This window comes from Artemia franciscana, unplaced genomic scaffold, assembly GCF_032884065.1.
Source record: "Artemia franciscana unplaced genomic scaffold, ASM3288406v1 Scaffold_3114, whole genome shotgun sequence".
Classification (NCBI taxonomy): domain Eukaryota; kingdom Metazoa; phylum Arthropoda; class Branchiopoda; order Anostraca; family Artemiidae; genus Artemia; species Artemia franciscana.
The window spans coordinates 14,918-30,234 of record NW_027063806.1 but is presented as its reverse complement, the minus strand read 5'-3'; the positions used below and the strand labels follow the sequence as shown (position 1 = coordinate 30,234).

The 15,317-nt window shown below is 32.8% G+C and overlaps 1 protein-coding gene across 1 annotated transcript; it reads left to right on the top strand.

Moving 5' to 3' along the window:
* The first annotated feature begins 12,398 nt into the window (after positions 1 to 12,398).
* On the top strand, positions 12,399 to 13,244 carry LOC136043129 (alpha-1,3-mannosyl-glycoprotein 4-beta-N-acetylglucosaminyltransferase B-like). Its single transcript, XM_065728061.1, has one exon. It carries the CDS (start codon positions 12,399 to 12,401, stop codon positions 13,242 to 13,244), a length of 846 nt encoding a protein of 281 aa, XP_065584133.1.
* The last annotated feature ends 2,073 nt before the right edge of the window (positions 13,245 to 15,317 follow it).

Here is a 15,317-nt window from a genome sequence, read left to right as displayed (position 1 = left end):
ACCTTTTTTTAGTTTTTTTAGTTTTTTAGCTTTTTTACTTTTTTTATTAGTTTTTAGTTTTTTTGTAGTTTTTTGCCTTTTTTTAGTTTTTTCAGTTTTTTTTTAGTTTTTTATTGGTTTTTACCTTTATAGTTTTTTTAGTTTTTTAGCTTTTTTATTTTTTTTTATTAGTTTTAGTTTTTTTTGTAGTTTTTGCCTTTTTTTAGTTTTTTCAGTTTTGACGTCACCTGATCCAGTTTTTTCAGGTGACGTCACCTGACACATCCATCCATCCATCCACAGACAACTTATCTTCTATCTATCTATATATATAAAAATAAGTTGTCTGTCTGTGGATGTGTGGATGGATGTGTGGATGGATGTGTCAGGTGACGTCACCTGAAAAAACTGGATTAGGTGACGTCAAAACTGAAAAAAACTAAAAAAAAGGCAAAAACTACAAAAAAAACTAAAAACTAATAAAAAAAAATAAAAAAGCTAAAAAACTAAAAAAACTATAAAGGTAAAAACCAATAAAAAACTAAAAAAAAAACTGAAAAAACTAAAAAAAAGGCAAAAACTACAAAAAAAAACTAAAAACTAATAAAAAAAGTAAAAAAAGCTAAAAAACTAAAAAAACTAAAAAAACTAAAAAAGGTAAAAAACTAAAAAAAATAAAAAATAAAAAAAAACTAAAAAAAAGGAAAAAAACTGAAAAATAAGCTAAAATAAAGGTAAAAACCAATAAAAAACTAAAAAAAAAAAGGAAAAAAACTAATAAATGACGACACTCAAAGAGAAAGCGACCAGGACAAAAGGAATGTTCGATTAGCAATCAACAAAGCACCGGGACACAGGGAGTATAAATGACGACCAGGACATAAGTAAAAAAAAAAAAAAAAACTATCTATATATGTAAAAATAAGTTGTCTGTGGATCTGTGGATCGTGGATCAGGTGACGTCACCTGAAAAAACTGGATCAGGTGACGTCAAAACTGAAAAAACTAAAAAAAGGCAAAAACTACAAAAAAAACTAAAAACTAATAAAAAAAATAAAAAAGCTAAAAAACTAAAAAAACTAAAAAAAGGTAAAAAAACTAAAAAAACTAAAAACTAAAAAAAAACTAAAAAAGGTAAAAACTAAAAGAACTAAAAAAGAAAAAAATAAATGACGACACTCAAAGAGAAAGCGACCAGGACAAAAGGAATGTTCGATTAGCAATCAACAAAGCACCGGGACACAGGGAGTATAAATGACGACCAGGACACAAGTAAAAAAAAAAATTAACAAAACTAAAAGAAGGTAAAAACTACAAAAAAACTAAAAAGAAAAAAAAACTAAAAACTAATAAAAAAACTAAAAATCTAAAAATCTAAATAAACTAAAAAAGAAAAAAAAAGGAAAAAAATAAAGGAGAAAAACAAAACTAAAAAACGAATGTATATACAGACCGGTACACCGGGATACAAATGACGACCGGGACACAGGGAATATAAATAACGACCGGGACACAGGGACACAACTACAACGGGGACACCGGGGGAAACAGGGGGATATAAATGACGACCGGGACAAAAAAACTAAAAAGAAATAAAAACTAAAAACTAATAAAAAAAACTAAAAAATCTAAAAATCTAAATAAGCTAAAAAAAGAAAAAAAAAAGGAAAAAAATAAAGGAGAAAAACAAAACTAAAAAACGAATGTATATACAGACCGGGACACCGGGATACAAATGATGACCGGGACCCGGGACACAGGGAATATAAATGACGACCGGGACACAGGGACACAACTACAACGGGGACACCGGGGGAAACAGGGGGATAACCTGACAATCTATTTATATGCAAAGACAATGGGACAGCAAAGAATGTTGTATATTCGCAAGTTTTACGTAGTTAAAACCATATATATATTATATATCTATATTCACAGGTGGGACATAGGGACACAACTACAATGGCGCGTAACTATTATGGCGCGTAACGACTTACGCGCGCGGGGGGGCTTGGGGGGGGGCTTTCTTTTTTAGTTTATTTAGATTTTTAGATTTTTTAGTTTTTTTATTAGTTTTTAGTTTTTTTTTCTTTTTAGTTTTTTTGTAGTTTTTACCTTCTTTTTAGTTTTGTTAGTTTTTTTTTTACTTATGTCCTGGTCGTCATTTATACTCCCTGTGTCCCGGTGCTTTGTTGATTGCTAATCGAACATTCCTTTTGTCCTGGTCGCTTTCTCTTTGAGTGTCGTCATTTATTTTTTTCTTTTTTAGTTCTTTTAGTTTTTACCTTTTTTAGTTTTTTTTAGTTTTTTAGATGAAAATTTTTTTTAGTTTTTTCCTTTTTTTCTTTTTAGTTTTTTATTGGTTTTTACCTTTATTTTAGCTTATTTTTCAGTTTTTTTCCTTTTTTTTAGTTTTTTTTTATTTTTTATTTTTTTTAGTTTTTTACCTTTTTTTAGTTTTTTTTAATTTTTTTAGTTTTTTTAGTTTTTTAGCTTTTTTACTTTTTTTTATTAGTTTTTAGTTTTTTTGTAGGTTTTGCCTTTTTTTAGTTTTTTTCAGTTTTCTTTTTAGTTTTTTATTGGTTTTTTACCTTTATTTTAGCTTATTTTTCAGTTTTTTCCTTTTTTTTTAGTTTTTTTTAGTTTTTAGTTTTTTTAGTTTTTTACCTTTTTTTAGTTTTTTTAGTTTTTTTAGTTTTTTAGCTTTTTTATTTTTTTTATTAGTTTTTAGTTTTTTTTGTAGTTTTTGCCTTTTTTTTAGTTTTTTTAGTTTTTTAGCTTTTTTATTAGTTTTTAGTTTTTTTTTGTAGTTTTTGCCTTTTTTTATTTTTTTTAGTTTTTTAGCTTTTTTATTTTTTTTATTAAGCGCCACCCCAACACCTAGTTGGTGGGGGCGCTTCGCGCCCCCCCAAGCCCCCCCGCGCGCGTAAGTCGTTACGCGCCATAATAGTTACGCGCCATTGTAGTTGTGTCCCTATGTCCCACCTGTGAATATAGATATATATATATACTAGCTGTTGGGGTGGCGCTTCGCGCCACCCCAACACCTAGTTGGTGGGGGCGCTTCGCGCCCCCCCCAAGCCCCCCCGCGCGCGTAAGTCGTTACGCGCCATAATAGTTACGCGCCATTGTAGTTGTGTCCCTATGTCCCACCTGTGAATATAGATATATATATATATATATGGTTTTAACTACGTAAAACTTGCGAATATACAACATTCTTTGCTGTCCCATTGTCTTTGCATATAAATAGATTGTCAGGTTATCCCCCTGTTTCCCCCGGTGTCCCCGTTGTAGTTGTGTCCCTGTGTCCCGGTCGTCATTTATATTCCCTGTGTCCCGGGTCCCGGTCATCATTTGTATCCCGGTGTCCCGGTCTGTATATACATTCGTTTTTTAGTTTTGTTTTTCTCCTTTATTTTTTTCCTTTTTTTTTCTTTTTTAGCTTATTTAGATTTTTAGATTTTTTAGTTTTTTTTATTAGTTTTTAGTTTTTATTTCTTTTTAGTTTTTTTGTCCCGGTCGTCATTTATATCCCCCTGTTTCCCCCGGTGTCCCCGTTGTAGTTGTGTCCCTGTGTCCCGGTCGTTATTTATATTCCCTGTGTCCCGGTCGTCATTTGTATCCCGGTGTACCGGTCTGTATATACATTCGTTTTTTAGTTTTGTTTTTCTCCTTTATTTTTTTCCTTTTTTTTTCTTTTTTAGTTTATTTAGATTTTTAGATTTTTTAGTTTTTTTATAAGTTTTTAGTTTTTTTTTCTTTTTAGTTTTTTTGTAGTTTTTACCTTCTTTTTAGTTTTGTTAATTTTTTTTTTTACTTGTGTCCTGGTCGTCATTTATACTCCCTGTGTCCCGGTGCTTTGTTGATTGCTAATCGAACATTCCTTTTGTCCTGGTCGCTTTCTCTTTGAGTGTCGTCATTTATTTTTTTCTTTTTTAGTTCTTTTAGTTTTTACCTTTTTTAGTTTTTTTTTAGTTTTTAGTTTTTTTAGTTTTTTACCTTTTTTTAGTTTTTTAGTTTTTTAGCTTTTTTATTTTTTTTATTAGTTTTTAGTTTTTTTGTAGTTTTTGCCTTTTTTTTTAGTTTTTTGTCCTGGTCGCTTTCTCTTTGAGTGTCGTCATTTATTAGTTTTTTCCTTTTTTTTTTTAGTTTTTTATTGGTTTTTACCTTTATTTTAGCTTATTTTTCAGTTTTTTCCTTTTTTTTAGTTTTTTTTTATTTTTTATTTTTTTTAGTTTTTTACCTTTTTTTAGTTTTTTTAGTTTTTTTAGTTTTTTAGCTTTTTTACTTTTTTTATTAGTTTTTAGTTTTTTTTTGTAGTTTTTGCCTTTTTTTAGTTTTTTCAGTTTTTTTTTTAGTTTTTTATTGGTTTTTACCTTTATAGTTTTTTTAGTTTTTTAGCTTTTTTATTTTTTTTATTAGTTTTTAGTTTTTTTTGTAGTTTTTGCCTTTTTTTAGTTTTTTCAGTTTTGACGTCACCTAATCCAGTTTTTTCAGGTGACGTCACCTGACACATCCATCCACACATCCATCCACACATCCATCCACAGACAACTTATTTTTATATATATAGATATATGGTTTTAACTACGTAAAACTTGCGAATATACAACATTCTTTGCTGTCCCATTGTCTTTGCATATAAATAGATTGTCAGGTTTACCGACTCTTGAACATGCAACATATAATGGTCCATGGGAAAACAATCTGTATTCAGATCTATACCTCATGATTCTAATGATTGCCCTTGAGCTTTGTTGATGGTGATTGCTAATCGACCATTCCCTGTCCCGGTGTCCCGGTCGTCATTTACATCCCCCTGTTTCCCCCGGTGTCCCCGTTGTAGTTGTGTCCCTGTGTCCCGGTCGTTATTTATATTCCCTGTGTCCCGGTCGTCATTTGTATCCCGGTGTACCGGTCTGTATATACATTCGTTTTTTAGTTTTGTTTTTCTCCTTTATTTTTTTCCTTTTTTTTTCTTTTTTAGTTTATTTAGATTTTTAGATTTTTTAGTTTTTTTATTAGTTTTTAGTTTTTTTTTCTTTTTAGTTTTTTTGTAGTTTTTACCTTCTTTTTAGTTTTGTTAATTTTTTTTTTTACTTGTGTCCTGGTCGTCATTTATACTCCCTGTGTCCCGGTGCTTTGTTGATTGCTAATCGAACATTCCTTTTGTCCTGGTCGCTTTCTCTTTGAGTGTCGTCATTTATTTTTTTCTTTTTTAGTTCTTTTAGTTTTTACCTTTTTTAGTTTTTTTTTAGTTTTTAGTTTTTTTAGTTTTTTACCTTTTTTTAGTTTTTTTAGTTTTTTAGCTTTTTTATTTTTTTTATTAGTTTTTAGTTTTTTTGTAGTTTTTGCCTTTTTTTTTAGTTTTTTGTCCTGGTCGCTTTCTCTTTGAGTGTCGTCATTTATTAGTTTTTTCCTTTTTTTTTTTAGTTTTTTATTGGTTTTTACCTTTATTTTAGCTTATTTTTCAGTTTTTTCCTTTTTTTTAGTTTTTTTTTTATTTTTTATTTTTTTTAGTTTTTTACCTTTTTTTAGTTTTTTTAGTTTTTTTAGTTTTTTAGCTTTTTTACTTTTTTTATTAGTTTTTAGTTTTTTTTGTAGTTTTTGCCTTTTTTTAGTTTTTTCAGTTTTTTTTTTAGTTTTTTATTGGTTTTTACCTTTATAGTTTTTTTAGTTTTTTAGCTTTTTTATTTTTTTTATTAGTTTTTAGTTTTTTTTGTAGTTGTTGCCTTTTTTTAGTTTTTTCAGTTTTGACGTCACCTAATCCAGTTTTTTCAGGTGACGTCACCTGACACATCCATCCACACATCCATCCACACATCCACAGACAGACAACTTATTTTTATATAGATAGATAGATATATATATATATCTATATATATAAAAATAAGTTGTCTGTCCGTTACGCCAGATTATATCTATATATATTAAAATAAGTTGTCTGTGTGTGGATCTGTGGATGGATCAGGTGACGTCACCTGAAAAAACTGGATCAGGTGACGTCAAAACTGAAAAAACTAAAAAAAGGCAAAAACTACAAAAAAACTAAAAACTAATAAAAAAAATAAAAAAGCTAAAAAACTAAAAAAACTAAAAAAAAAGGCAAAAACTACAAAAAAAACTAAAAACTAATAAAAAAGCTAAAAAACTAAAAAAACTAAAAAAAGGCAAAAACTACAAAAAAACTAAAAACTAATAAAAAAAATAAAAAAGCTAAAAAACTAAAAAAACTAAAAAAACTAAAAAAAGGTAAGAAACTAAAAAAACTAAAAACTAAAAAAAACTAAAAAAAAAGGAAAAAACTGAAAAATAAGCTAAAATAAAGGTAAAAACCAATAAAAAACAGGATGGATGTGTCAGGTGACGTCACCTGAAAAAACTGGATCAGGTGACGTCAAAACTGAAAAAACTAAAAAAAGGCAAAAACTACAAAAAAAACTAAAAACTAATAAAAAAAATAAAAAAGCTAAAAAACTAAAAAAACTATAAAGGTAAAAACCAATAAAAAACTAAAAAAAAAACTGAAAAAACTAAAAAAAGGCAAAAACTACAAAAAAAACTAAAAACAAATAAAAAAAGTAAAAAAGCTAAAAAACTAAAAAAACTAAAAAAACTAAAAAAAGGTAAAAAACTAAAAAAAATAAAAAATAAAAAAAAACTAAAAAAAAGGAAAAAACTGAAAAATAAGCTAAAATAAAGGTAAAAACCAATAAAAAACTAAAAAGAAAAAAAGGAAAAAACTAATAAATGACGACACTCAAAGAGAAAGCGACCAGGACAAAAGGAATGTTCGATTAGCAATCAACAAAGCACCGGGACACAGGGAGTATAAATGACGACCAGGACATAAGTAAAAAAAAAAAACTATCTATATATATAAAAATAAGTTGTCAAACTAAAAAAAGGCAAAAACTACAAAAAAAACTAAAAACTAATAAAAAAGCTAAAAAACTAAAAAAACTAAAAAAAAGGCAAAAACTACAAAAAAAAACTAAAAACTAATAAAAAAAATAAAAAAGCTAAAAAACTAAAAAAACTAAAAAAACTAAAAAAAGGTAAAAAACTAAAAAAACTAAAAACTAAAAAAAAATAAAAAAAAGGAAAAAACTGAAAAATAAGCTAAAATAAAGGTAAAAACCAATAAAAAACTAAAAAAAAACTGAAAAAACTAAAAAAAGGCAAAAACTACAAAAAAACTAAAAACTAATAAAAAAAGGAAAAAACTGAAAAATAAGCTAACATAAAGGTAAAAACCAATAAAAAACTAAAAAGAAAAAAAGGAAAAAACTAAAAAAAATTTTCAGGTAAAAACTACAAAAAAACTAAAAAGAAAAAAAAACTAAAAACTAATAAAAAAACTAAAAAATCTAAAAATCTAAATAAACTAAAAAAGAAAAAAAAAGGAAAAAAATAAAGGAGAAAAACAAAACTAAAAAACGAATGTATATACAGACCGGTACACCGGGATACAAATGACGACCGGGACAGAGGGAATATAAATGACGACCGGGACACAGGGACACAACTACAACGGGGACACCGGGGGAAACAGGGGGATATAAATGACGACCGGGACAAAAAAACTAAAAAGAAAAAAAAACTAAAAACTAATAAAAAAACTAAAAAATCTAAAAATCTAAATAAGCTAAAAAAGAAAAAAAAAAGAAAAAAATAAAGGAGAAAAACAAAACTAAAAAACGAATGTATATACAGACCGGGACACCGGGATACAAATGACGACCGGGACACAGGGAATATAAATGACGACCGGGACACAGGGACACAACTACAACGGGGACACCGGAGGAAACAGGGGGATGTAAATGACGACCGGGACACCGGGACAGGGAATGGTCGATTAGCAATCACCATCAACAAAGCTCAAGGGCAATCATTAGAATCATGAGGTATAGATCTGAATACAGATTGTTTTCCCATGGACCATTATATGTTGCATGTTCAAGAGTCGGTAAACCTGACAATCTATTTATATGCAAAGACAATGGGACAGCAAAGAATGTTGTATATTCGCAAGTTTTACGTAGTTAAAACCATATATATATATATCTATCTATATTCACAGGTGGGACATAGGGACACAACTACAATGGCGCGTAACTATTATGGCGCGTAACGACTTACGCGCGCGGGGGGGCTTGGGGGGGGGGGGGGGCGCGAAGCGCCCCCACCAACTAGGTGTTGGGGTGGCGCGAAGCGCCACCCCAACAGCTAGTATATATATATATATATATATATATATATATATATATATATATATATATATATATATATATATATATATATATATATCCGATGAAGATGCTCAAAGAGTCTATGCCAAAAAACTTGCTGCTGATAGAGAAAGTCAGAAAAGAAAGCGTGACGAGGAATCAAAAGAACAGCAAGGAAACAGGCTTGAGGCTAAAGAACGCAAAACCGCCCAGTTAGATGAAGATCCACCTGGACAGCGAGAGTCAAAACATATCAAACCTGAGTCAACAAAGCTCAAGGGCAATCAATAGAATCATGAGGTATAGATCTGAATACGGATTGTTTTCCCATGGACCATTATGCGTTGCATGTTCAAAAGTCGGTAAACCTGACAATCTATATTCACAGGTGGGACATAGGGACACAACTACAATGGCGCGTAACTAATATGGCACGTAACGACATACGCGCGCGGGGGGACTTGGGGGGGCGCGAAGCGCCCCCACCAACTAGGTGTTGGGGTGGCGCGAAGCACCACCCCAACAGCTAGTATATATATATATATATATATACTAGCTGTTGGGGTGGCGCTTCGCGCCACCCCAACACCTAGTTGGTGGGGCGCTTCGCGCCACCCCCCAAGCCCCCCCGCGCGCGTAAGTCGTTACGCGCCATTGTAGTTGTGTCCCTGTGTCCCACCTGTGAATAGAGATAGATATAAATATATGTTTTTAACTACGTAAAACATGCGAATATACAACATTCTTCGCTGTCCCATTGTCTGTGCATAAAAATAGATTGTCAGGTTTACTGACTCTTGAACATGCAACATATAATTGTCCATGGGAAAAACAATCCGTATTCAGATCTATACCTCATTATTCTAATGATGTGTCCCTGTGTCCCGGTCGTCATTTATATTCCCTGTGTCCCGGTCGTCATTTGTGTCCCGGTGTCCCAGTTTATAATTTCTCTTTGAGTGTCCCGGTCGTCATTTATATTCCCTGTGTCCCGGTCGTCATTTGTGTCCCGGTGTCCCGGTCTGTAATTTCTATTCGAACAATCCCTGTGTCCCGGTCGTCATTTATATATCCCGCCTGTGCCCCCGGCGTCCCCGTTGTAGTTGTGTCCCAGTGTCCCGGTCGTCATTTATATTCCCTGTGTCCCGGTCGTGATTTGTGTCCGGGTGTCCCAGTCTGTAATTTCTCTTTGAGGTTCCCGGTCGTCACTTATATTCCCTCTGTCTCGGTCGTCATTTGTGTCCCGGTCTGTAATTTCTCTTTGAGTGTTTTTTCTTTTTAGTTTTTTTTTAGTTTTTTACCTTTTTTCTTTTTTCAGTTTTCTTTTTCTTCTTTATTTTTCAGCGTCACTATGAAGTACATATCGACGAACCTTTGTTTTTTTAACTTAAATCTGGTAGGCATTGATGACCTTATCCAAGTCAAAATCCCAAACCCAATCATCATCGCTATTATTTTCAGTTTTGATATGTTTTGACTCTCGCTGTCCAGGTGGATTTTCATCTAACTGCGCGGTTTTGCGTTCAAATACCGTTAATGACGTCACCGTCAAAGCAAAAATGACGACAACTAATTTCATGACGTCAGTCAACACAGAAACATGACATCACCTGATCCACAGACAGACAGACAACTTATTTTTATATATATAGATATATATATATATATATATATATATATATATATATATATATATACTAGCTGTTGGTGTGGCGCTTCGCGCCACACTAACACCTGGTTGATGGGGGCGCTTTGCCCCCACCAAGCCCCTCGCGCGCGTAAGTCATTACGCGCCATTGTAGTTGTATCCCTATGTCCCATCTGTGAGTATAGATTTTTGTTTTTCACTATGTAAAACTTGCGAATATACAACATTCTTCGCTTGAACATGCAACATATAATTGTCCATGGGAAAAACTATCCGTATTCAGATCTATACCGCATTTTTCCAATGATTGCCTTTGAGCTTTGTTGATGGTGATTGCTAATCGAACATTCCCTGTGTCCCCGTCGTCATTTATATATCCCCCTGTGCCCCCAGCATCCCCCTTGTATTTGCGTCCCTGTGTCCCGGTCGTAATTTATATTCCCAGTATCCCGGTCGGCATTTGTGTCCCAGTGTCCCAGTCTGTAATTTCTCTTTGAGCGTCCCAGTAGTCATTTATATTCCCTGTGTCCCGGTCGTCATTTGTGTCCCGGTCTGTAATTTATCTTTGAGTGTTCCGGTCTTCATTTATATCTCCCGGTCGTTATTTGTGTCCCAGTGTCCCAGTCTGTAATTTCTCTTTGAGTGTCCCGGTCGTCATTTATATTCCCTGTGTCCCGGTTTTTAGTTTTCTTTTTCTCCTTTATTTTTCAGTTTTTTTTTTCTTTTTCAGTTTTTAGTTTTTTTTAGTTTTTTTTTATTAGTTTTTTTTTTTTTTTTTAGTTTTTTTTTTAGTTTTTACCTTTTTTTAAATTTTTTTAGTTTTTTTTCTTTTTTAGTTTTTAGTATTTTACTTTTTTTTAGTTCTTGGCTTTTTTAGTTTTTTTAGTATTTTCTTTTTAGTTTCTTTTTGTAGTTTTTACCTTTTTTAGTTTTTTTCTTATTTTGTATTAATGCTAAAGCCAAGGTTCGAACCTGGAACCTCTCGGACCTGGAACCTGGAACATAACGCTTTACCAACTCAGCTACTTCGGCTTGAATACATTCGTTTTTGAATGTTGCCATTGTAGGTTCTTCAGTCATTTTACAATTAAACATTTTTCCGTCCACGATCTTCTCACAATTAAAAATTTGTCTTTGAACGATTTTCTTAAATACCTTTAATGACGTCATCGCCATAACAAACATGACGACAACTAACTTCATGACGACATGATAACATGACGTCACTCGACAGACATAACCCACAGACAACTTATTTTTATATAGATATCAATATTCACAGGTAGGACACAGGGACACAACTACAATGGCGCGTAACTAATATGGCGCGTAACGACTTACGCGCGCAGGGGCTTGGGGGGGGGGGGGAGCGCCCCCACCAACTAGGTATTGGTGTGGCGCGAAGCGCCACACCAGCAGCTAGTTAATAATAAGTTTAATCAGAGCTAACGTCATAATATTGTGTTTTTCTATTTAGTCTTAGTTCTAATAAAACTATGACGTCATTCATTATCTAGCATATGAAAATGCCTTTCTTTGTAAAAATATTGATCTTGCTTTAAATGTTTTTTTTTTTAATTACCGAAAGACGTAGAGGTGACAAACTCTTGATACCAGAATAATAGAAGCTCCTACAGTGTTATAGAAAAATGCAGTTTTTTTGTAAAACTTGATTATATTTAAAAAAAAATTATTACAAATTATTTTTAACCCAATAAATTTTCTTTAAATGAGCCTTTAAACAGCTCTCTACGATGTTCCGGAGTCCCACTATCATTGAAAAAGAATAAAGAAAGAAAGAAAAAAAGATGCCATTTATGCAGAGTACTGTGGTTTCAGCCATTAAATTTCCCTTGTAGTTCAAGCCAAGGGACGGTAAGTTTTCTAAATTCTGCCTTCAGACAAGGCGGTTCTAACAGTGTACTTCTTGTTTCGATCTTACTCTATTTTTGGAGCAATAGATTATTATATTTCTTAGTATTAGACGTGATCGTCTCTTACTAGGTTATTAAATAAGAAAAATAAGTTTTTTTAAATGCAAGTAAGGAGCGATATTAAAAATTAAAATGAACAGAAATTATTCCGTATATTTAAAGGGCTGTCTCCTCCTCAACACCCCGCTCTTTATGCTAAAGTTTGACTCTTGGTTACAACTCTACTTTTTAAAACGATAAAAATACTTTAGTGTAAGAGCGGGGTGTTGAGGAGGGGAGAACATTGTCGGTTTAGTCAAACGTTTCAGATACAACCATTAGGCTCAAAACCAAAAAAGACACAAAAATTGAAAAAAAACGAAATTCCTCAAAAATAATTACCAATTATAAACCTCCATATTTTTGAAATAAGAAAGTCAAAAAATAATAAAATCTAAAGAAAATCTGATGCCAACACTTGAACCCCACTAAGTAAGACAATTCTTGGCTCTTAGCAAAATGAATTTCATTGTAATTACAAAATTTATTTTCGTTTATTATTTGACAGGGGCTGTTGAGACTACTCCAGTTAGTGCACCTGAAAATACGATATTTTTGAAGATGCCGTCTGCTGCTCCTTTCCTTCCCCATTTAGCAGATCCAAACTCCCTACGAGTCAAAATCCACACTCCTGTCATAACTGGTAGCCAATATCCAGCTACTTTAGTTTTCGGAATTCCCACTGCGGAGCGAGAAGGAGTATCCTATGTTAGTGATACTCTTCAAAGCCTCTTAAGAGAGAGTGCACGAGTCGAAGACCTATTGGACTGCAAATTTATTGTACTTCTTGCATCTGTAGACGAACAATATGTAGAATCAACTTACAACCAAATAAAATGGAAGTTTTCAAGTGAAATCGAGAAAGGAATTCTGCAGGTTATCTCACCAAACAAGGCATATTATCCAGACTGGTCTACATTACCGATCAGAATAGGTGATCCGATTGAGAGAGTTCATTGGAGAAGTAAGCAAAGCTTGGATTACGCTCTATTAATGGAATTTGCAAAAACACAAGGCACTTTTTATGTACAACTAGAAGATGACATTGTTGCCCATAATACTTATATAAGCCAAATAAAAAAATATGCTTCAAAAATGGAAAGAAAGAAACAAAAATGGTTCGTTTCTGATCTTAGCAGCCTAGGATTCATTGGAAAAATGTTTCACTCGTATGATTTGAAATATATGATACAATTTCTAGTAATGTTTTACAATGATCTTCCAGCAGATTGGATGATTGATCCGCTCATTGAGTCTAAGTTCTGTAATTTAGAACAGAAATTTCAGTGTAAAGAAACGAAAAATCTTCTCTGGCCAAAGCATAAGCCGTCCTTATTTCAACACAGGGGAACTGTTTCCACGCTCAAGGGGAAGGTACAAAATCTGAAAGATCCATTCTTTGAATAAAAATGAGAGTTGAGGCAACAGAAACCCCCAAGGATGTTGAAACTTCCTCGTCTCTTGCAAGGTTGTAGCTACTGCTACAACCACGATATTCCTGTATTCAGTTGTATATATAAGTGTACCAATGTTTATTTCTGTTTGCATGTGTACCAATGTTCAGATTTATATGTAGCTGTACCAGTGCTGTTCTATATACAAATGACCAATGTTCAATTTTTTAAAGTTAGTGTACCAGTGTTCAGTTCTATTTGTAAACGAACCAATGTTGAGTCCTATGCACAAATGTACCATTGTCCATATGGTAAATGTACCATATGTAAATATACTAGTCTCGTTTTATATTGAAATGTATCTATTTTAATTTGTTTTAAGTGTGTGTACCAGTATTCAGTTCCATACGTAAATGTGCAAAATATATGCTGTGTTATTTGTTGTCTTGGTTGTCTTGTTTGTGTCTTAAAATGTCTTAATATTGTATTATTGGTTTTCTTAGTTGTCTTATTTGTAATGTTGCTGTATTGATTAAGCCCCCTACAAGCTCACTTGTAGATATTGTCCAATAAATTTCCAATCAAATGAGGCTTCTCTTACGTTTACACGAACATCCCTACCATAAGAACTGTGTAAGCCCCCAGGGCATAGCTTACAACGCCTACCCCACCAGGGCCCTGGTGGCCCCATTTACATTTACATACAAACATTTTGTATGTTTGTATATGACGTCATTATAAGTTGATGTTATTATAAGTATATAAGGCTTTGTATATGACGTCATTATTGCGATTTGCGATTAAAAGAGAATATTTAGTATAAATCCTGCAATGGCAGAAAAAACAGCCGAGGAATCAAATCGTGCGATAAATTTTAGTATAAATCCTACAATGGCTGAAGAAACAGCCGAGGAAGCTGCTCAAAGAGTTAATGCCAAAAGGCTTGTGGCTAAAAAAGAAAGTAAGAAAAGAAAGCGTGCCGAGGAATCACAAGAACAACGTGAAAACAGGCTTGCGTCTCAAAGAGAAATTACCAAAAAAATCGCGCCGAGGAATCACAAGAACAACGTGAAAATAGGCTCGCGGCTCAAAGAGATAATGCCAAAAAAGGGTGCCGAGGAATCACAAGACCAGCGTGAGAACATGCTTGAGGATCAAAGAGATAATACCAAAAGAAAGCGTGCCGAGGAATCACAAGAGCAACGTAAAAATTATCGCCTGGCATTCAGGTACAGCCCAGTCAATGATTATAGCTTGAGTAGATGTGTTCAAATCGGGACTATGTCTAAAACTTGTCCCAATTGCAAAGCCTTGAAATTTAATGGTGAAACAATGGGAATGTGTTGCGCCTCAGGTAAAACTTCCTCAACTGGCTGCACCATCTGAGCCATTGAAGACTTTGGTTACTGGAACTACATTAGAATCTAACCATTTTTTATCAAAATTCAGAAAACATAACTCATGTTTCCAAATGACGTCGTTTGGTGCCCAAATCGAAAATCAAGATCAATTTATGCCTTCAATAATGGTAGAAGGGTCCCTTCTACCATTCTCAGGTGAGAATCATAAATTTTTACAACTGTACTTCATCAGTGATAGCAATTCTGAATTGAATACACGCTGCGAAATTTCTCCCGACGTTGAAAGGACTATCGTTTCCCAATTAAAACATCTTTTCCACGAATATAATGATTTAGTGCGCCTGTTCAAAACAAGCAATCGATTTGATGCCTACTGATACGCATAAAATTATTATTTCCGCTCACAAAACGCCTACTGGCCAACAAGTGCGTAGATACAATGCTCCAACTATCGACGAAGTGGCATTCGTTATGGTCGGTGATCAGTTTTTACCTAGAGATATTATTCTTAATAAGCGAAACGCTCAGTTGGTAAGAATTGCTGAAACTCATCGATGCTACGATGCCCTACAATAACCTATCATTTTTTGGGATGGAGCCAACAGCTATCACTTTAATAATAAAATGATAGATCCATCCACTAACAAACAAACGGATAAGAAATGCAGCGCAATCAATTATTATTCCTATAGACTAATGATTCGTCCCAATGACGAAAATTATAT

Excerpts from the sequence above, each read along its gene's own strand:
- LOC136043129 (XM_065728061.1), top strand. The coding sequence starts at position 12,399 with ATGCCGTCTGCTGCTCCTTTCCTTCCCCATTTAGCAGATCCAAACTCC.